Here is a 22,628-nt window from a genome sequence, read left to right as displayed (position 1 = left end):
AATGCAAGTTATGAGATCTTGAGAAGGCATAGGGGTTGTCAGCCCTACTCATTTTAATTTTTGCTCGTTTTAAGTTTTACTCAGTTGTTTATTGTAATTTCTGTTAGTTTTAACTTTCATTTATTTATTAGTGGTGATTTGTGGTAGTTTTACGCTATGTAAATTGTTTGACTTTATTTCTGCTCATATTGGGCTTAATAGAGTTCTTTACTTTTCTTTGAAAAACTTGTTTTGTGGAAAAAGTTAAAAAAATTATTTTGTTGTAAAGTCGGTTATCGCTTGCTGCGGACCGGTTCATCCAAGTGGCAACTCTTAAATAACGGGTAGATTACTTGAAAATACGACAAATTCAAATGGAATTTTATTTGGTAAAGGTTTCACTTGGGTAGGGGTATAATCGTCAAAAAAAGTAAAAGAAATATGAAAGCGTAAAATACTATTCATTTGAAAAATTCAGTTTATATACTGAATGTTAGTAGGCCCTTCAGTTTATAGGCCGAGGTGTTGAAACTATTACCGGTGCACCGACGTTTCGCATTTATATCTGAACATTTATACTCCCTTTTGAGGGTTTTTAGAGCCAGAGAATATAACAGTACGATTTTCACCGAGATTTCATCCCATTTAGGGGGTCTCGTCACACTTTTTCTAACAATAGTCAAATTCTTTTGTTAAGAAATTGTTGATAAACAGTTTAGTGTTGATAATTGCCTCACATACTTGGGAATCATTAGAAATTAATTATAATAATTCGAACTGTAATTCCCATTTGGCTTAGAAAGGAAAAGCATGAATCTTTACAAAGGTTTTATGATGATATATTTTATTCTTCTTTTTCAGGCACAATGTCTGCAACCAGATTCGTAATAGACGTAGACCCTTTTATTATTGAAGAAATTCAACAGAACTGCCAAGCTATGCTTGAGACGGAGGATAAACTTGATGGTAAGTTAATTCTTTGAATTGCTAAGCACTTATCATGCTAGGTAGTTCCAGAAACAAAAGTATACGTAATGAATCATACAGAACTGTATTAAATTTTATTTCACAAAGAGACACAACAAGATAACAGAATATGCCATGGACTATAGAAGCTTATGCTTCTCTGAAGAGCCCATGACCCGACTTGCAAAAAGCCACTTAACTTAAGTAACACACGGAATGAAAACAAATAGAAAAAGAACATAAAAATATAATGTCGATTCACGATATAAAGAGAAACAGAAAATAAAATGCAACTTCTATGATTACCGTCCAAGGCAAAAACAATCAAAAGGCAAACAAATGGCAGGTGATGAATATAAAATATGTATTTATAATATTTGTTTATAATAAAGTGTCATCTAATTTAGTATAATCACTATCAGTTGCACTCAATAGTTTGCAACAACAGAAGCAGCGAGGGGACCCCTGTTTTAAAGGGAACCCTCTCCTGCAATACAAGCGGTGCCAACCTTTTCACGACAGCCAGCAGGTGCGTGTTACAGCATAGGAAACTAAAAGACGCAGGTGCATGATACGTAATTGGGGTTGAGGGTTAAAACAATCCTGCCTGACTTTGCTTCAGTATTGAAAAAGAGTTCAGTTTGTCATCATTGAGGACATTATTCTTTAGTAATATGTGCTTTTACTCTATTGGATATTGAAGGCGCTAACAATGGCAAAATGAAACCTAGAGTGCCTAATGCTGTAGTAGAAATTACAAGGATCTGCTAGCTAACTCCAGAATGGAACGAAATGTTTGTGCCCTATGTTATATAGTTAAAAAATCCAAGTCGGAAGAACAGTCATGCTTTGCACCAAAAGTGAATATAATGCATATACAAAGATTACAAGATTGATTAAATGTATTAGTGAAGTATATTGAAGACAATAATCTGAATCAATATATGAAAAGGTAATGAGTTTGTTACTAGTGAGATCTAATGTTAGTTTATAATTGGTAGTGAGAGTGCGTCAGGATAAAAAATGAATGGATTTTAGAAGGGAAAAATCATACGAAATTTAGTAAAATTGGAAATTTGTTTAATTTTAGATGATAATTTTATAAAGTCTTCTTTTTAATGGAATATATTTTCTCAAAGAATGCTTAACAATATACTGAGAAATGAGTCTCCATCTTTGGACTGTTGTATGAAAGTTTTAAGTCGCGGATCAAATGTATTTACTCAATTTTTGATATATTAAGGAAACAAAACAAAATGATATTGTGATTATGCTTTTAACCACTACCTAGACAACCACTTTGCAAAACAACAAGAAATAAATAGAAAAATCTCATCTAAACAAGTTTTGTGATGTCACTCTTCCTCCTAGAAGCCCTCCTAGAAGTTTCTTTTCGAAAGTGAGACAGTTAACATTGAAAAATTTTTAACACCTGTCCATTATGTTGGCATACACTGGGCGGCTGGTAATCCTGTGAGAATTGAACTTCTCTTGATAACTAAAATGAAAAGTGTATATTACACAATCCATCTAAATTGAATTGAGAATACGTAGTGCAAATTAAAGATTATAATTCCTTTCTTGAAGAGATTCTAGACTCTCATATTAGAGGTTTCCTATGCTCCTATTTTCACTATGATAAATGTGATCAATGGGAAAATACTTAACCTGGTATGATTGCAAAAAGCCCCAACCGTGATTTGAGTTTACTTTTAAAAGACTGGTATCATCGTGGTATTAAAAAACATAGGGAAGAAGAACCTGGTTTTTTCTTCAGTTGCAGAAATAATAAAAGAGTATGGTTTTTACGAAATCGAAGTGAAGATACAAGCTACTGTGATTATAAACCTACAGACTTTTATTTAGCTGTTACCAAATATAATTCTTCATATGAGAATATCGTATGTGACATTGCTTCAAATAAGCAATTTGAAACACGTGAATTTTATAACACGAATCAAAATAGCATTATTGGCTTTACGAAGAGATATAATAAAAATACGTAGAAATTACGACCCTGACTTTGCATGCCAAGATGAATACAAGTTGTATCTTTACAAGCTGCTGCTACTTATCGTTTCCGACGATTACCTATACATGGAAGAAGAAATCTAAACGACACAGTCTTTTATACATACAAGTTTAACTATTAAACGGATTTACAAATCTTTTTAAAGAATTTCACTCTTAGGGCACTGAAATTAAAGTTATACAGATAAGAAAGAGTATTTTCAACTAGAGAGTCGTTCAATCGACAATTGTCACCATAAATACTAAGAAATTCGCTGTAAGTATATCCACGACATCGGAAAACAAAATGCAATAGTGCTTGAAAACCACAGCTTTTGTTTGATAGATCTTGTACTCGCTTCCGATTTTGAATAATAGTTTTCCCAATTCGCTCAAGAAAGTTTTTATGGTGAGGCACGTAGAAGGTATAGGGTCGGCCAAGAGGATCAAAAAATTCAATATTCTTCACTGTTTGAAAGATGGATAGCCGATGCTCCGTATTTAGAGTTGACGGGCTACTATTAACAATGATAAGGGTATTGTAAACGCCTTGAATATGCTCAAGAAAATCAGAGCGTATGCCATAGGATTTTTATTTGGACATGCAAGGATCCAGATTGGATACATTGATTATTTGATTTGTGTCTATGGTACCAAGTCTAATAAAACACTGCAATCAGGGGCAATTTCCCAATAAGTTTCAAATTTTTTTTAGCCCGTTTGATGCAATACTCTCCTCCAGTGGTTCAGGAAAGGTATGCTCTAAACGTACTGTGCCTGTTCGGACGATAGTCTTATCCCGAGTACCGACGAATCCAATACACAGATACCATAAGTTTTTGCAAACATTTCTTCGGTTGTACCATTTTCAAAAAATTGTGAATCCTGATCTAGGGACTGCATTGTCAATTCATATAAGTTCCTGCAGGATTTCTCAAAGGATAAATTGTAGAGTTGAATTCCAATTAATTTACATACAAGAGATGAAATTCCAAACATTTCAAATTTATGTGGAAAATTTTTCGATGATCCAACGGCACAAGCACTTTTTACAAAAGCCAAATCAAGTTTTGAGGGAATTTCACGATTGATTAATGATGAATCAGTGTAGGTACATGTACCCGTACCCACATATCTTTGATTCCTGATTGTATGAGTCGCTTAATTTTTCATTCACCAAAGCAACAGAATTCATGACCTGTTGTTTTCACACATGAAGTATTGCCGAGGTGACAGAGACTGTTACATCGGGTGCAGTGCCAACTACTTCTTTCAAAATAAAATTGTATGGAGCAAGTTGTAAATTTATATACATCTTTACATGGGGGGGGGGCAATCATTGGAGCATATTAAATACAAATTCTCTAATACACAATTTTCATTGGATAACCCACTTGGCTGCACTTGGTTTTTCATTGTTAAATTTTTTGATAATGACATGCTAATCTATAAAATGTGGAAGTCAATTCTATGGAATAGTCTTCAATGGAATAAATTTGAAAATGTACGTTTTCTGAGAGAGGTTATTGCGGATAAGATTGCTCATAGTAATTATGTTTTACGCTCACATCAACATTTCTTTAGATTCTTTATCTGGTAAATATGCCATTTCTAGGAAATGAAATATTTTTTCAATCTAACAATTTTACTTTCTTTTTCTTCTTTAATAAGAGCGATATTTTACGCTTCCGGCCTGAGTTGAGACTTATGAGTGATGAGGTGTTTCTTGCCATCTTTAAAACTTTTCAGCTTTGTCATGATTTCAATCGCTCGCCGAGGGATCGCACGCTTAACCTGAGATTTTGTGGAACACTTTCTTTAAAATGCTTCCCAGAGCCCCAATCATGTAGGCCTACTGTGGAGGACGCAAAATCTGCAGCAACCAGTGCAATATATTTTTTAACCAGGTGTAGTGCAGAGCGAAACAACTTAGCAAACTAATTGCCAAGACCATAACAGGACATTGACGAACAAACCCTGTAATAGTCCATTCCATGATCCAATTGTCATAGTTCAGGAATAGCAACACAGCAATTAATATCAAGACAAATAAAATTGTTTTTCTATTAGCCATCTCACTGATTGGGTCGAAAATAACATGTAAACACAGTCAAACCTTTTGTTATTACTAGAGGATCATCCAACTTATTTCTTAATGGTAACTGAAAGAACCCCTAATACGAAGTGTGGAGTGGAATGTATTGAAAGTGCTTTGTATTGTAGAGGTGAATATGTTCGTGACTGCTTTTTCGTTCAAGAATACGTAGAAGGGGGACATTGGTATTGCCGATTCTCGATGTCTCAACAAAGGATGCATCAAGAAATATACAAATGTCTGATGAGAAGCCGGATGCCTAGTCTGCATAAATAACATGATCCTTTCCATTAATATTTTTTGCTTTTAATAGTACGATCTTTAAAACTGAGAAACCCACGTAAATCCTCATTGAGAAAAATTCTTCATTCTCAAACGGATTGGTAATGTAAATTCTCCTCTGTTCCGTTGAATAGTTGAATGTGGAGCTACCCTTTTTTTAACTTGCAATTTCTTTATTGATAACTCAACACAGCTCATGCATATTGTTGTATTCCTCATAGGGTATAGTAGCGAAAGGGTAATTATCAGAGTTAAAATTGTCACCAAACCCTCGTCAGAGAAGTCAAAGGATCTTACTTTAATCTCATATGGTACGATCCTTTCTCATGATATTATATGTATTTTTAAGAATACAATCAACAAGAGCAACTTCATACCTTCCCTCAAATTTGATTCCTAGGGAGAGTTTTGTCCAAAAATTACTTGTTCTATTCAAATCGTCACAGATTGGGTCAGAAATATTGGACATGAATGTCACATAAAAATCATTAGACATTGTGAATGTCTTCAGTGACATTCCAAAAATCAAAATCAGAGTTGTATCCTAGCCAGCGAACAAGTAACTGTCTCTTACTCCTGCGAGTTATATTATTTAATTAATTAAAAAAAGAATTTTCACAAAATAAGTTTTTCAAAGAAAAGTAAAGAACTCTATTGAACAAAAAATGATCAAAAATAAAACCAAATAATCTACCAGGCGTGAAACTACCACAAATCAGCATCGATAAATAAATGAAACCCAAAACGAACAGAAATTACAATAAATAATAACCGAGTCAAACTCCAAACAAGCAGAAATAACATAAGTTGGGTGCAAAACCCCTATGCCTTCCCAAGGCCAGAACAAAATTTGCACTTTACTGAAAAAAATATAAATGTTTTTACTTTTATAACTTTAATAAATAAATTAATTTTAACATGTTGATTAATAAATATCAGTATATTTATATTAAACTGACAATGCACATTCATTTGTATTTTTTCAGTAAAGTGTAAATTTTGTTCTGGCCTTGGGAAGGCACAGGGGTTTTATGCCCAACTTATGTTATTTCTGCTCGTTTTGACTTTGACTTGGTTATTTACTGTAATTTCTGTTCGTTTTGGGTTTCATTTATTTATCGATGCTGATTAGTGGTAGTTTCACGCTTGGTAGATTATTTGATTTTATTTTTGATCATTTTTTGTTTAATTGAGTTCTTTAATTTTCTTTTAAAAAACTATTTTGTGGAAAAAGTTTTTTTTAATTAATTTCTGTTCGTTTTATATTGACATAGTCTTGTCAGGGAAAAAGAAAACAACACTTTAAATCTTTTGGTTTTTTACGACTTTATAGTTTGGCCTGCTGTTTGTATGCTGGATAAAACTTTTTAGCAATTTTTAACAACATACACCCTTTTAAAAATCTGGACACAAATAGTACTGTTTAATTTAGTTTCATACCTCCTCTAGTTGACATGAAATGGAAAACTTGATACCATTCGCAGAAAAAATTTTACTTTCTTTTATAGCTTGATTACACTTAGCCTATTTTGATTTAGTTAAATTTTAAGAGCTGCAGTAGCCTCGAAAGTTTGAACATAATACCCTCAGTCGTTCTTGGGATACTGCTGAGATGCCTTATTGGGAAATAGCATTATCACAGTGCATTTTGATTTAATCTTAAGGCAACATTTAGTTTTTAAACATAATGGGAAATTGGGAGGTTGGGCGTGGGAGGGTGGGAGTGGAAGAGGAATTAGTTGCCCTCCAATCACTTTCGACTATTAAAAAGGGCATCAGTCTTTTCTATTTTCAATCGAATGAGCCCCATTCGAAGTTCCCACGACAACTCCCTCGATACGAAGTGCCCTGGTCTAAACAACAACAACAACAAAAATATCACTAATCACTTTCGACTATTAAAAAGGGCACCATCCCTTTCAATTTCAAATCAAATGATCCCTTTTCTGAAGTTTCTACGACAACGCCTTCTACAAAACCTTATAAACCCCCAAGGCATAATTTAAAACCCTCGCCCTGAGGACTGTGGCGGAGTATCCTCCTCAAAAACATATTTTCTATCGGTAAATCAACTACGCTGAACAAAGTTGCTATCTCAAAATTTTAATTGGATGTGTTTGGGGTACTGATGGGTGTTTGTGGGGGGGGGTTAGTTGCCCTCCAATCTCTTTCGACTATTGAAAAGGGCACTAACCCTTTGAATTTCCAATTGAATGACCTTTTTTTGAAGTTTCTACGACAACGCCTTCAATAAAAACATTATATGCCCCCTGGGCATAACTTAAAACCCTTGCCCTGAGGGTTGTGGGGAGTTTCCTCCTCAAAAACATATTTTCTATCCGAAAATCAGCTACGCTGAACAAAATGGCTATCTCAAATTATGATTAAATGTGTTTGGGGGAATCATGGGCGTGGGGAGGGGCTAGTTGCCCTCCAATCACTTTCGACTATTAAAAACCGCACTAGCCCTTTGAATTTAAAATCGAATTAGCCTTTTTTGAAGTTTCTATGACAACGCCTTCTATAAAAATCTTATTACCCCCAGAGCATAACTTAGAACCCTTTTCCTGAGGGTTTTGGGGGAGTGTCCTTCTCAAAAACATATTTTCTATCTGGAAATCAACTAGCCTACGCTGAACAAAATGGCTATCTCAAAATTTTGATTGGATGTGTTTGGGTGAATGATGGGCAGGGGGGCTAGTTGCCCTCTAATCACTTTCAACTATTAAAAAAGGCACTAGCCCTTTGAATTTCCACTCGAATGAGCCTGTTTTGATGTTTCTATGACAACACCTTCTATAAAAACTTTATATGCCCCAGGGCATAACTTAAAACCCTTGCCCTGAGGGTTGCGGGAGAGTGTCCTCCTCAATAACCTATTTTCTATATGGAAATCATAACTTAAAACCCTTAGCCTAAGGGCTTGCCCTAAGGGAGACTGTCCTCAAAAACCTAATTTCTATCTGGAAATCAACTACGCTGAACAAAATGGCTATCACAAAATTTTGATTGTATATGTTTTGGGAAATGGTGTGCGTGGAAGGGGTGTTAGTCAACTTCCAACCACTTTCGACAATTAAAAAGGGCCCAAGCCACTTCAATTTCCAATTGAATGAGCGCTTTTTGAAGTTTCTACGACAACTTCTTCGATACGAAGTGCCCTGTTCTAAAAGAAAAAATTAATAAATAATACATTGTGCCAACATCGTTCTTATATTCCCCCAGGGCATAATTTAAAACCCTTGCCCTGAGAACTGTGGGGGAGTGTCCTCCTCTTTACTTAGTCCCCAATTCTTGTCTCGTTCTCGAGTGTCCCCGTTCTTTACTTAGGCATCACGATCGCGCTGCCTATGATTTATGAAACAATTTTCTATATAAACCTTATATGCCCCAGGGCATAACTTATCTCCCTTGCACTGAGGGCTCTGAGGGGGTTATCATCCTAAAAGACCTAATTGCCAGAACATTCAACGACGTTGAATAAAATGGATATCTCAAAATTTTGATTGGATGTGTTTTGGAAAATGGTGGGCGTGAGAGGGGCGTTAGTTGCTATCAAATCACTTTCAACTATTAAAAAAGGCACTAGCCCTTTCAATTTCCAATTGAATGAGCTCTTTTGAAGTTTCTACGACAGCGCTTTCAATAAAAACTTTATATGCCCCCAGGGCATAACTTACAACCCTTGCCCTGAGGGCTTTGCGGGGAGGGTTGTCATCCTTAAAGACCTAATTTCCAAAACTGTCAACTACGTTGAACAAAATGGATATTTCAAATTTTTAAATCAATGTGTTTGGGAAAATGTGGGCATGAAAGGGGGGTTAGTTGCCCTCAAATCACTTTCGACCATTAAAAAGGGTACTAGCCCTTTGAATTTCAAATCAAATGAGCCCTTTTTCAAGTTTCTACGACAGAGAATTCAATAAAAACTTTATCTGCACCCAGGGCATAACTTATAATCTTTGCCCTGAGGATTGTGGGGGAGTGTCCTCCACAAAAATATGTTTTCTATCAGGAAATCAACTACGCTGAACAAAATGGCTATCTCAAAATTTTAATTGAATGTGTTTGGGGAATGATGGGTGTGGGGGGGGGCTAGTTGCCCTCCAATCACTTTTGACTATTAAAAGGGGCACTAGCCCTTTGAACTTCCAATCGAATGAGCTTTTTTTGAAGTTTCTACGACAACGCCTTCTTTAAAAATCTTATATGCCCCAGGGCATAACTTAAAACACCTGCCCTGAGGGCTGTGGGGGAGCGTCATCCTCAAAAATATGTTTTCTATCTGGAAATCAACTACGATGAACAAAATGGCTATCTCAAAATTTTGATTGGATGTGTTTGGGGAAATAATGGGCGTGCGGGAGGGGGGGGGGGTGGGCTAGTTGCCCTCAAATCACTTTAGACCATTAAAAAAGACATTAGCCCTTTGAATTTCCAATCGAATGAGCATTTTGTGAAGTTTCTACGACAACGCCTTCTATAAACACCTTATATGCCTCCAGGGCATAACATAAAGCCCTTGCCCAGAGGGTTGTGGGGGAGTCTCCTCCTCAAAAACATATTTTCTATTTGAGAAATCAACTACGCTGAACAAAATGGCTATCTCAAATTTTGATTGGATGTATATGGGGGAATCATGGGCGTATGGGGGACTAGTTGCCCTCCAGTCATTTTTGACTATTAAAAAGGGTACTAGCTCTTTGAATTTCCAATCAAATGAGCCTGTTTTGAAGTTTCTACGACAACGCCTTCTCTAAAAAAAACTTATTTGCCCCCAGGGCTTAACTTAAAACCCTTGCCCTATGGGTTGTGGGGGTTTTGTCCTCCTCAAAAACATATTTTCTATCTGAAAATCAACTACGCTGAACAAAATGGCTATCTCAAAGTTTTGATTGGATTTGTTTGGGGGAATGACGGGCATGGGGGGCTAGTTGCCTCCCAATCACTTATGACTATTAAAAAGGGCACTAGCCACTCCAATTACAAATCGAATGAGCCCTTTTTGAAGTTTCTACGACAACTCGTTCGATGCGCAGTGCCCTGGTATGGAGAAAAAAAACAAAAAAAATACATTGTGCTCATATCGTTCTTTACTTAGGCAGCGCTAGCGCGCTGCCTATGATATCTTTTCAATTTGATACATTCCACTATTTTTAACTTTTTGCAATTCATAATCATGAAAACCACCAAGAATCTCATCATCTTTCATATCACGGAGACGATACATTACGGGTTTAGTGTCTAAGACCTTTGACACTTTAAGAAGTTGAGTGAACCATAAATAATTCCCCTTTTCAAAAACATTACTTGTTCGATAGATTCAGACAGTATCTCCAACATTAAAGATCTTCTTCACAACCTTTTCATTAGAATATTGCTCAAAAAAATTTCATGTGTATCGTTACTGTGATTGATTTCAAGATGACTATGATTGGACAGATTATCTAAATCTAGAATAAAAGCAGCAATGTTTTTCAATGTTTAATACCTTGAAACTAAAAGCCAAATTTTTCATATCAATCGTTCAGCCAATACCGCCTTTATTGGATTATGACTATGATAGAGTATTGTATTATATTTCAATAAAGCCCTTTTTACATGTAACATAAAAAAGTCACTATCCCGATCTAGAATTTTTCTATAAGAACCTTGTTCGAAGATAGATTCATGGGCTCTAGCAACTTAATCGCCTCTCTTTGAGCGCAATGGAACAGCATATGCATAGCGACTTTAAACACTGATTGCAAGTAAAATATATTTTACCGTCTATTATGACGTCTCAAAATCTCGCCTAGAGTAAAAAAATCTTCTTGTAATATATTCAATGGGAAAAAGGCTTTAGTTTTTCGATACTGATTACCGTGAACTCTATGGTTTAGATGAAGAGTGTAGCTCGTTTCATTCTGTAAAGACTCTCTCGGCAACTTCTTTCCAGCTCCAGTGACTTTAGAAAGTGTAGTGGGGGAGCATAAACTTTCCACTACACCAATATTCTCATATACTTGTTTCCAAACTTAAGCCATTTTGAAAGTAAACGTTATGTGAAGGGTCCACTACCCTTTTACATACTAAATGCGGTGGAAATACGCTTTTATTTAATATATTTTAAATCATCACACGCACTTGGCATGCTTTCTGAAAACAGTATTGCTTTTGATAGTTCTTCATATTTCCTTAATTAATTTAAAACATATTTATTCCCTATAAGAAGTTTTGGAAAATTTGGTGAGTTTAAAAATTTATATAAATCACTATCAAAAGATTCAAGTCTTTTAGGATTTGCAATCAAAGCCGATATCAAATCAATTATATTTTAGGGCTTGCCGTGGATTATAACTTGTTCTTTTTGTCGTCAATTTCTACATGTTCATTTTCAGCGAGATAAGTATTTACTTTGTTCACGATACGAATTACGCATCAGGTGTAAAACACTTGATGAAGCTTTAGATAAATCTTTTTCTTGTTTTGGCGTTTTCAATGTTTCAGAACTTTCAGAAGATGGAGCTTGATCAATGACATTACTTTGAGTGGATTTTCATGGTAATTTTCAATCTTTTCGACATGCCAAAGGGCATTTTGAAGGAAAATTAATTTTTCCTCGTCGGCAATTGTCTCATTGTTAATAGTTTTATCAAGATTATCTTTAACATTTTCTTTTTGGTAAAAGAGTGAGTTCAAATGGCATTACTTTGTTACTCTAGACAGACATGCCTTTCCAAAAACTAACCTTACAAGTATGTGTCCAATAAGAGAGTCATGCATACTCCTGCCATTTACCCATGCCCCAGCCATTTAAAAATTTGCCTCTGAATTACTTGGACTATCTGTCTTGGTTTTTCTCTGTCTACAATTACCCAGCGTCTTGATGCAACCTATGCAACCTATTGCAAAATACTTGATAACTTCAATTCAAGTTTAGCCATTTCTAGTAATAGTGTTTACAAGTCCTGCAATTATCGGCAGTAACAGTAAAAAGAAACTACCACCCCATTGAACAAGCTGTTTTCTATTAAAATCTTTTCCTTTTTTTGCAATCTAGGGCACATAGAAGTGAATGAAGTTGCTTTTTCTGTTGCTTAACGTCTTCTAAATGTTGAACATTGCCTTCAGTAAAATTTAAAAAAAGCTCACATAGAAGATTAATAAATTCATTGTTAATACCATGCTTGCGTATAGTTTTCCTAGGCCGTGGTTTTTAATTACCTAGGACGGAAAAAAATGTCTGTTTTCATGTAGCATCTTCAGCGGCATAATGCTGACTAATCACCTTTTTTACTATTCAAAGATAGATATGTGGTAATTTTCATTATCAAAGATGTCCGTGACTACGCGTAATTCTTCGGGTGTTTTTTATTGAGATCCAATAGAATGTATCCATAACGCTTATTAGTAGCATATTTGTGGGCCGAGACAAAACATTTCGGTTCACCCGGATATATTTGCTTGTTCAAAGTTATAAGAAAACTTGAATCACAAACAACCTTATTGATTATATAGTAAGTACATTTCAAAGAAAGTGTTCTCATACATTAACTCTGAAAAAAGCTATTATGGAGAACAACAGTTATGGAATTTTTTGTGGTGAAATTGGATCGTGAATAACTGTAAAATCTCTTGAGACCATTCTTCAATGGATTCAGCTAAATCATCAATAATCAACGACGAGTTTGGTTCAAAAATATTAAACACGTCAAGTCCCCGTATGAATTTTAGGTCGTGAGCAATATTCTTTATTTTATCATAGGACACTTGCCGCAAACTATAGCAATAATAGATATTTCTCGGGTTTTCTAAAAACGTTTGATCACGATTTTGTTTTATCTTCGTTAAAAGTTTTTTTTTACAGACATTGATTGTCAGCAAAGAAATGATCCGAATGGAGTTTTAAATTAATACATACTCCTCCAATCTCAAAATACAACAAACCGAAACTAATCTCAACTTGTTGAATAAATACTACAAAATAGAATACATGGTCTCTTCAATATATAAATAAATGCACTACAATGTTTTAAAAACATATTTACATAAAAAGAACAGTTGAACATATTAACAAACATTTAAATCATTTGAATATATTTTATATTAAAAAGCAACTTTGACATTAAACCTGCCAGCGTGGTTACTGCTGCAAGCTGCCGAGCGGGTGCGGCCAGAAGACGCAGTGGCTAAGGGGTCGAGGCCTGGTCGGTTATGGTAAATTCATAGTATAATATTACCCACTTCTTAAAACAACGATTCCGCTTTGCACAAATAAAATAAATAAATAAAACATTTAAAAACACTACATGTAAAAATAATAGACAACACACATTGCTGAGGTGGTTAATTTCAGGGGTAGAAAGTGTATGGATCGAAAAACGGCATTCCTCCCACCATCTATTGAGCTTTCTCCAAACCGAAACGCCGTCTTTAATCTATATATACACCTCGATCTGAAGTAAGGTAGGACCGTGTGGTAGTACCTTCACACCACCCGCACATACATAGACATTGTCTGATATAGCTGTCATGGTATTTGTCTCTCCTCTAACTGTATAGTTCTCGAATTTTAAAGACTAAATAGCCATGACCTTAGATCTTTAAACTAAATTATTCCCTACAAAGTTTCTATAAACACTCAAATTTTAATTTTTCTTTACATAGTGTGAAGGTACCCCCTCGCATACTTCTTTGATATCTTCATTGTGAGTTTGCCCAAAGTACACCTTTGGACCTGCAAATACATATTTGGATATCAAGGTCCCAGTCTCGGATTTTAGAAATAGCTACTTATTTGGGGCCTGGATCTTAACTAGCTCCAGGTAAATGAACTCTCCCAGTTGGTGTAGTCCATTCGATACCTAATGTGTGTATCATTTTCAAAATCATCGAAAAAACTGTCTGTTTTAATTTTTAGCAATAATGAATCGTTGTCCACATAATAAGCTTGAACTTGTCCCTTCCCCAGCCATTGGAGCTTACACTCATTCTAATAAAATTCCAACCTGAGTCTTTTTTGTCTTTTCAATATGGCACAGCCCGTGGCAATGTTTCTGTTTAAAACCTCGTTTCTTTTTTTCTACGTAAAAGGACCATATAGGACTCTATGATCGTGAACGATATGACATTTCGATCTGTAATGATTCGGGCACATTTTTTCGGGTCGGTTACAACGTCACAACGACTACTATTATGCATACCCTCGCAAATTTTACCAAAGGCCGAATTTGAAATGAGTTTAAAGATTTCTCTTTCGACCTTTGCTTTTGCCCAATATGGTTTCTTCCCAAAAGTTTCAACAAAAGTCTTCCTATTATGCTTCTGATCAAGCTGTAGAGCTCTATGGATTTTTATGACATTAAAATCGTAGGACAGCATCCACCCCAAAAGAACGTGATGTAAAGTAATATTCTGCTTCATGGAATGAAGTTCGGCAATAAGCTTTTGGTTTGAAGGTGTGCAGTAAATAACCCAATCCTCTACCAAAGATGAATCTTAGGAACTAAATGAGTCTCTAGGCACCGATCTATTTATTCACGGGCAAAATCCATCACCGAGTCATAAGGTTCCACTGGTATTATACCATCAATTTAAAAAAAACATCCTTCTGGTCCATTCGCCTCAGCAGTGTAAATGCTGGGATAATTTGGAGTACAAGGATCGTCCAGCCATTTTTAAGTCCCACACGACAAAGAGAAGTAAGACATTGCCAACGAAAAAAAGGTATTCATACCCAAGAAAACCGCATTCGACTTTTCACCTGTGCTTTGTCCAGTCAGATTGGTTTCCAGGATAAGATCTTCATGGAAAACATATCCTCCCCGTATGGATCTATCTACACATTTGTGCTGATCCACGTCGATAATCATATTTATTTTTTCATCACTGCTTTTAATAATTAAATCCATCACCGGTGATAAGTAGACAAATAATATCCCAAATCCAACCTAAATTTCTCGTACAATTTATCCGTATATTTTACAGACAATATACAACAACGTCAATACATCACTTGCCAGGTACATTTTATAATCCTCCCCATTTTTACACCCTCCCTTGATCCAAATTTTTTATCAAATTCATAGTTGACAGTGGTGCATTGATGATCGTGAAGTCAATTATAAAACGATTCCATGAGTGGTAATTTTTTTTCACGTAGCCTCGAGGTGGAGTTGTAGTACTCATACGGATATATATACCCTTACACGTTAATAAATGATACATTTCATCATCCGAAAAGTGCTGTTTGAGGAAGGGAAAACTATTAAAATTGTCGCTTTTCTGTACTTGGATGAGCTGACTAAGGAATTTGGGTAAAGAACTATAGGAATCTAAAAAACGGATTTTATTCAAGTATGTATTACGATTTTCAACTGTTGACCATTTTAATTCTAAGAGCAGCAACTTCTCAGATGATTTGGGTCGGATGCTATAAGAAAAAGACCCATGTGCCATCTACAACTTCACCTTTCTGCTAACCTGCCAACACTAGTAATAGAAATTTCAAATCTTAGTTGGAATTGTGAATGTAAACTGGTAGAAAATATTGTGCCTAACATTTAAATTAAAAATTTTATGCATTACCCCCCGAAAGTTACTCTCCCCGGATAAAATGGGATTAATAAAATGATCATGACCACGGACTCTCATATTCCAACTACCCTCAACATATTTTTCCTTACAAACCACACACATATCTTTATTTTTAATTGCCAACTCGTCTTCCGGTGATAGATTCATTGGATAATTTATATTGCTTAGCCGTGAAATTGAGATATTGGCTGTTTTAATAAGTGCAACCATAGCTGCGTCTTAACAATCCTCTCCACCCAATGTCTTAAATACGTCTACGAATTGCACGGTATTACTCGGGGCTCTTTACCCATGAGCAAAAGAGACTGCAATAGCTTCTTGTTCTTTAACACGATTCAAATCTGATAGATAACACACGTCCACGAGTTTAGCCTCTATATCTAACCCCACCTTGTCGCTCTGCAAGAGATAATTTCGAAAGTATTTGAACCACAAGATCCATGACGGTTGCAGGGCTTCCAATAATGTTTCAATTTAATTCCGTAAGGAATCCTCATAGATACATTGGAGGACAATGACTTGAAGTTTAACCATTTCCTTGACCATGTAACCATGTAAAATTTGATTAATTTTTACTGGCAGGCTCGTAAACAAGTCATAGCCAGTGTTTCACCGATTCAATGGACGGAGCCCTTAATTAATATAAAACCCACTTCTTATCTTTAAGTTCCCCCTCTTCATATTCTATATCGTACGATAACACTGAAACCCCAATCTTTAAATGTTCGTTGGCCCCTCAAAAACGTCTTTCCCCTTAAGCGTTACAGGATATTGCCCATTTAAACATTTAAAATGAACTGTAGAAAACCGGTTCCCTCCCCGCGTCTGCCACTTTGTCCAAACATGTCTTACTAACTGCATCTCCCCACGGTTTATGCCCAGCGACAGGGACCGATTACTTGAAGCATTCTAAGCCCGTACCGAAAGAGAAGTGTTGTGCACCTCTACAGCCCTTTAAATCTGCATTATATTTTCTAAAATTCTTCTTCCCTGCAATACCCCTAAGAAAATCCTTTTTAAATTTTGTAATATTAAAATCTAGATTTTCTACACATAATACAACTGACCCACTCCCATTTTTGTTGTGATATTCTACACGATTAAAAATAATTCCCACCAAATCTGAAACACACCCTACAAATTGTGCAAGTCTTGGTGAAGTGTTCGCATTTCAATTTGTATGTAATGCGAGTACACATCAGCCGTCTTTTCATTAAAAAAATTGCGATGGATGCTTTCACGCTGTCTCGCCCTCCCGCCTCCCGAATGTGTTTTTCAAGGAATGCCAGAATCTTGCTGACATATGAGTTTGCTAGGTCTACTGGAACCGTATGGATGCTACCACTTGTAAAGGAGTTAAAGGGATCTCCAAACTCAGCTCTAAAAACATAAATATTGCACAAAGAGAAATCAACTAAATACAATTAAGCCAATACAGGGGGTGAGCTGGAACCACTTTGTCCTGGTTCGCTACCTGTTTCCAGGTTAGAAGCTGATGTTTTCCAAGTAAATAACGGCGATTCATTTCCCATGAAATCAATAGTCCCCGTTCTCCATATAGAAAATGGCCGCAAACTTGGTAGCTTAGAATGGCGGAGTATATTAGGATGATGTACGGACCATATTTTTTCACAAGGGGGGGGGGCTGAAGGTTTTTTAAAGAGAAATCGTGATTTTGCAGGGGTTTCGAAAGTTTTTAAATGGGGATCTAAATTTTTAACAATCCTTGGGTAAAGTTGAATGACTTTGCTTTGTCATGTATTACATATATATATATATATATATATATATATATATATATATATATATATATATATATATATATATATATATATATATATATATATATATATATATATATATATATATATATATATATATATATATATATATATATAGTGTGTGTGTGTGTGTGTGTGTGTGTGTGTGTGTGTGTGTGTGTGTGTGTGTGTGTGTGTGTGTGTGTGTGTGTGTGTGTGTGTGTGTGTGTGTGTGTGTGTGTGTGTGTGTGTGTGTGTGTGTGTGTGTGTGTGTGTGTGTGTGTGTGTGTGTGTGTGTGTGTGTGTGTGTGTGTGTGTGTGTGTGTGTGTGTGTGTGTGTGTGTGTGTGTGTGTGTGTGTGTGTGTGTGTGTGTGTGTGTGTGTGTGTGTGTGTGTGTGTGTGTGTGTGTGTGTGTGTGTGTGTGTGTGTGTGTGTGTGTGTGTGTGTGTGTGTGTGTGTGTGTGTGTGTGTGTGTGTGTGTGTGTGTGTGTGTGTGTGTGTGTGTGTGTGTGTGTGTGTGTGTGTGTGTGTGTGTGTGTGTGTGTGTGTGTGTGTGTGTGTGTGTGTGTGTGTGTGTGTGTGTGTGTGTGTGTGTGTGTGTGTGTGTGTGTGTGTGTGTGTGTGTGTGTGTGTGTGTGTGTGTGTGTGTGTGTGTGTGTATATATATATATATATATATATATATATATATATATATATACATATATATATATATATAATATATATAATATATATATATATATATATATGCATTTTGTTATGTTCTATTTTGTTAAGTAACTTAAACTTAATAATAATAATAAAAAGAAGCCCCTGAAGGTTTCTAAACAACACTCTTCGAATTCCTGGGGTAAAAAAGCCCATTGAAGGTTTTCAAAGAACAATCTTCAAAATCCTGGGCTAAAGAACTCCTCTGAAGGTTTTTAAAGAATAATTTTAGAAATCCTGGAGTAAAGTAACCCTCTGAAGGTTTTTAAAGAACAATCTTGGAAATCCTGGCGTAAAGAAGCCCCTTTGAAGGTTTCCCCTACATTCTTAGGTTTTTTAAACATAAAAACCATAGAAAAAAGTTCCCTGTTATGTAGCATACACCTGCGTCTCTTAGTTCCCTATGATGTAACACGCACCTTTTGGCTGTCGAAGAATGACGGGCACCGCTTGTATTGTGGGATAGGTTTCCCTTTAAAAAGCAGCGCTCTCATTAAAGGCAGGGATAAGGTTCCCTTTAAAACTGAATCCCCCTCACTACTCAGAGAAGTGTTAGAAAATGCAGAACGAGTAAACTCCAGTTCTGATATACAATTTTTAAATCTCCACGTGAATCATGAGGATGGAGAGAAGATCTTGAAGTACGAGCAAAACAGGGTCGACATCAGTTAAGAAAAAAACATACTAAACTGTTAATACAAATATAGTGATTTATGTACCAAACGAGTCTTGTAAAAGGCCTATAGCCCAAAAAGAGGTGGTACATTAAGATTTTCAAAATCGTTTCTTACTGATTCTAAACCTCAACTATCTGACTAATCTGAACTGTTTAAAATAATTCGACACAATTCAAATGTCATGTTTGTTTCTCGTACAATATTTCGGCCAGTCAGGTTCGGGTACAAACCTGGTGGAGCATTATTCAAGAAGAGTCTCATGATTTTTCTCATTATTTTTAAAACCATATTTGTATCCTGACTGAAAAATTATACCCCCCCCCCTACTTCTAATCTGTCCCAGAAAAATCCTGTGACAGCTGTTTTAAACTCCAACAATGGTAACTCAGTCATTCCTACTGCAATAATAAAGGAAGTATAGATGTACGAGAGGTGAGCCAACCAAGGGGGGAGGAGGGGAAGTTTCGACCTTTCTAAATTTTTGAAAATGTATGTTTTTTGTGTTGAAATTGAAAAAATTGGCCCTTCCAATTGGATTTTGAAAAATAGTTTTATTTTGTAACTTCATTAAAAAAAATTAGAAAGCAACAACAAATCCTTGCACCTCTCCTAAATTTCTGTGAATTGGCCAGAATGGTTGCAAGGCTCATGGTCTTGCTCCAGGAGGGGGTTTTGGCTAAGCCTCTTATTTGGCATGGTTGATTTTTGATTTCAGAGTACTAGGGTACTTTTTTGGAGGTCAGGTTGGGGAGGGGTAGGGGTTTTCAACAGAACAGAAGGAACTTGAATTTAAATTGAAGGGAGTAATTAACTCCTTCAAAGGCTTACCACTTTTTTTGGTTTACATGGTGTCTAAGTAAATACTGGCGACACAGAAGGCAAGAAAGTGATTAGAGAAGTGGCAGAAAAGTACACCGTACTGAAAGTAAGCAGGAAATCTTGGGCTGTTTATAAAACAATAATTGAAATAACAAAAAGTTTCATCAAAACAAAGAGAACTGGTAACATCACGTCCTGTCGTCTGTATCAACAATTCATAATCAAGTCTAAGAACCCCCAATCAAAGATGTACACTGGCTCAAGAGTAGTATCTGTATGGAACAAAAAAAGTTAAAAATTTTGGGCTCGTTTGTCCAAAGATTTATCAATTGAGCAAAAACTTATGAAGTTAATCAAAGCTACTGGAAATGAAATCCATGGATGAGGTCTCAGTGAACCACAGCTTCTAACAGCCACAACGAAGGGCAGCCAATGTGCGTTTACTTTGACAAAAAGCAAGTTCATGTTACCAAGTTGCCACCCCATGCATCCCATGTTCTGCAGCCCCTTGACAGAGTTATTTTCAAAGAACTAAAATAATCCTATGAGCAAAAGCTCGTGAACTGGCAAGAGCACTCCTAGGTGACGTCTTACTAAAACAAGGACTAGTGAAAATTTAATTCCACATCTGGGAGACTTATTTTACCCCTCCAGTGATTAAAAAATTATTTCAAGCGAAAGGAATTTATGATTCTGCTATTCCAGCACGTATCTACTGCAATGTGATTAACAAGGCAAAATTTGGTCCAGCCAAGTTAAAATGATGTGTTGAGACAAAGAAATCAGAGAGTCAGAATATAACAAGAATGACAACCAAAGTAAAACTGCAACTGATCATATTACTATTTCAGTGTTGGTTAGTCCAAAAAAGATTCGTACAAGGGAGAAATCCTTTGAAGAGCTTCTCTTGGACTCAGCAAACCGCCCTCACCTTGAGGACTAAGCACCCGGGACATCCGGCAGGCAGAGAATTCCTCGGGAAGCTTAAATAATCACTTCTGTAGATTCTTTGAGAGTGCTTAAACAGACAGAGAAAGAGAAAAAAAGAAAATCTTGAGAACAAAACAGGGAAAGTAAAAGAGGAGACAAACAAACCAAAGTTGAAAAGGAAAAAGAAAGATGATCTTTCCAGTGAAGATTCTGACACATCTTTGGGTTCCTCAACTGAAAAAATATACTTATGTTATACTTTGCATAAAATATCTTTGCTTCCTGGACCTAGCCGATTATTCATATGACTGGCCAAAAAAAGTGATATTGCCGAAGTTGAAGAAGAATACATCTTTGCAGGACCACTAAAGCTTTCTTGAGCTGGTCCCTTTACTCTACCATTATTCCAAATTCGGTGTGTCATCACTCTGTACAAGAAGCACACTAAGAAGCACAAGTGATCAAAAGTTTGCTTTGTCGACTCCCTCTGATTCCGATTGACATTGTTTTTTCAATAAAAATTACTTTTTTTCAACTAAAAAAAAATTATCTTACACTAATTGAATTACAATTTTTCTCTGTTTTTTGAAGTACGGTGTTACCTTTTCCATATTGACAATAAAAATTTGAAAAATACCATTCTTAGAGACTTCTACTGTGTACGGGGTAAGATGGGCACTGTCGGAATTACCCGCAGTAAGCAGAAAACCCGTGTTCCTCGGTGGCATATACAAACTATTAACGAGAGTTTTAGTTTTGTATGAGTTCTCTGTACATAGAGGCATCCTCTATCATGTCTGAAGTTGACAGAATTTGTATCTCTGCATACGTAAGATCTGCCCAGGGGTTTCAGATTTACACCAGACCAGGGGACAATTCTGCCCCTCTGAGATGGGTGCAGTAAGGGCTGTAAGCCACAGAAACAATAAAATTTGTGAACTTTTTAGATTGTGAAGAAAATTACTGCTATGACCAAGAACCACGTCAAGAAGTTTTTATTGTGCCAGCAACTGCATAGAAATTTTGGGACCATATTAAGCTAAAAAAAACTCGATAGTGGGTCGGAATTACCCAAGTTCACCCTATAGTTTATGCATTTAGTACCTGCCATATTCTATTAATGGTATAAATCCCAATAGGATTAACGTTCATCTTCACAACACTCAAGCAGGATATTCATATTGAGGCTATTTACCTGGTTTCAAGCAAGACTACTTTTTCAATTTATAATTTATTGCGAGTGTAAGAATAGCCCAATCGAACTAGTTATACCTTCAAAATAGATTGATTTAAATTATTGAATAGCATTTGGATTCTCGTATGGTTATTATTAATTTCATTTTGGAAACATCTTTAATAATTTTTTTAAGCGTTTATTTATACAAATGAAGTACAAATGCAGTATTCATTCCGAGTTAAACGCGAAAACATCTGTTTAGAATTGGATATTAACTATGAAACTAGTAGTCTTTTTTCAGTGAATTTTAATCTCTGAGAAGCTTGTTAGATTTCGCAATATCTGCCAAGGGATTACAGACCTGCATAAATTTATTACTGAATTATTACTCAGCATTTCAACAAGTGAATGATAATTCTACGGCAATTACTGTCAAATTATTTTGATTGATTAGTTAGTTATTATCGCAAATTCACTAATAAGCGAGCAGAAGAGGGGAGGTAATCTGTGGCACGTGTTGTAGTACCTGCCGGAGGTGTTTCTCCCTTAAACTGCCGGGAATATATATCAGGAGCCTACGCTTCCCTCACTTATTTGTGCGTCTATGTATCTTGTTATTTTTCCCACCGATACCGACTTGGACTGA

The 22,628-nt window shown here is 35.9% G+C and overlaps 1 protein-coding gene across 1 annotated transcript in view; it reads left to right on the top strand.

Moving 5' to 3' along the window:
- Positions 1–844: 844 nt before the first annotated feature.
- Positions 845–22,628, top strand: part of LOC148953389 (calcitonin receptor-like) — a 332,084-nt gene continuing 310,300 nt past the window's right edge. The window contains exon 1 of the mRNA XM_089087946.1: positions 845–945. Within this exon, the coding sequence (XP_088944072.1) occupies positions 846–945 (100 nt within the window). The 5' untranslated portion in view covers position 845. The remainder of the gene's footprint in view (positions 946–22,628) is intronic.

This window comes from Artemia sp. Qi Xiang Cuo, chromosome 4 (genome assembly GCF_049724085.1).
Source record: "Artemia sp. Qi Xiang Cuo chromosome 4, ASM4972408v1, whole genome shotgun sequence".
Classification (NCBI taxonomy): Eukaryota; Metazoa; Arthropoda; class Branchiopoda; order Anostraca; family Artemiidae; genus Artemia; species Artemia sp. Qi Xiang Cuo.
The sequence above is the reverse complement of the archived record's forward strand: the minus strand, read 5'-3'. Positions and strand labels throughout refer to the sequence as shown.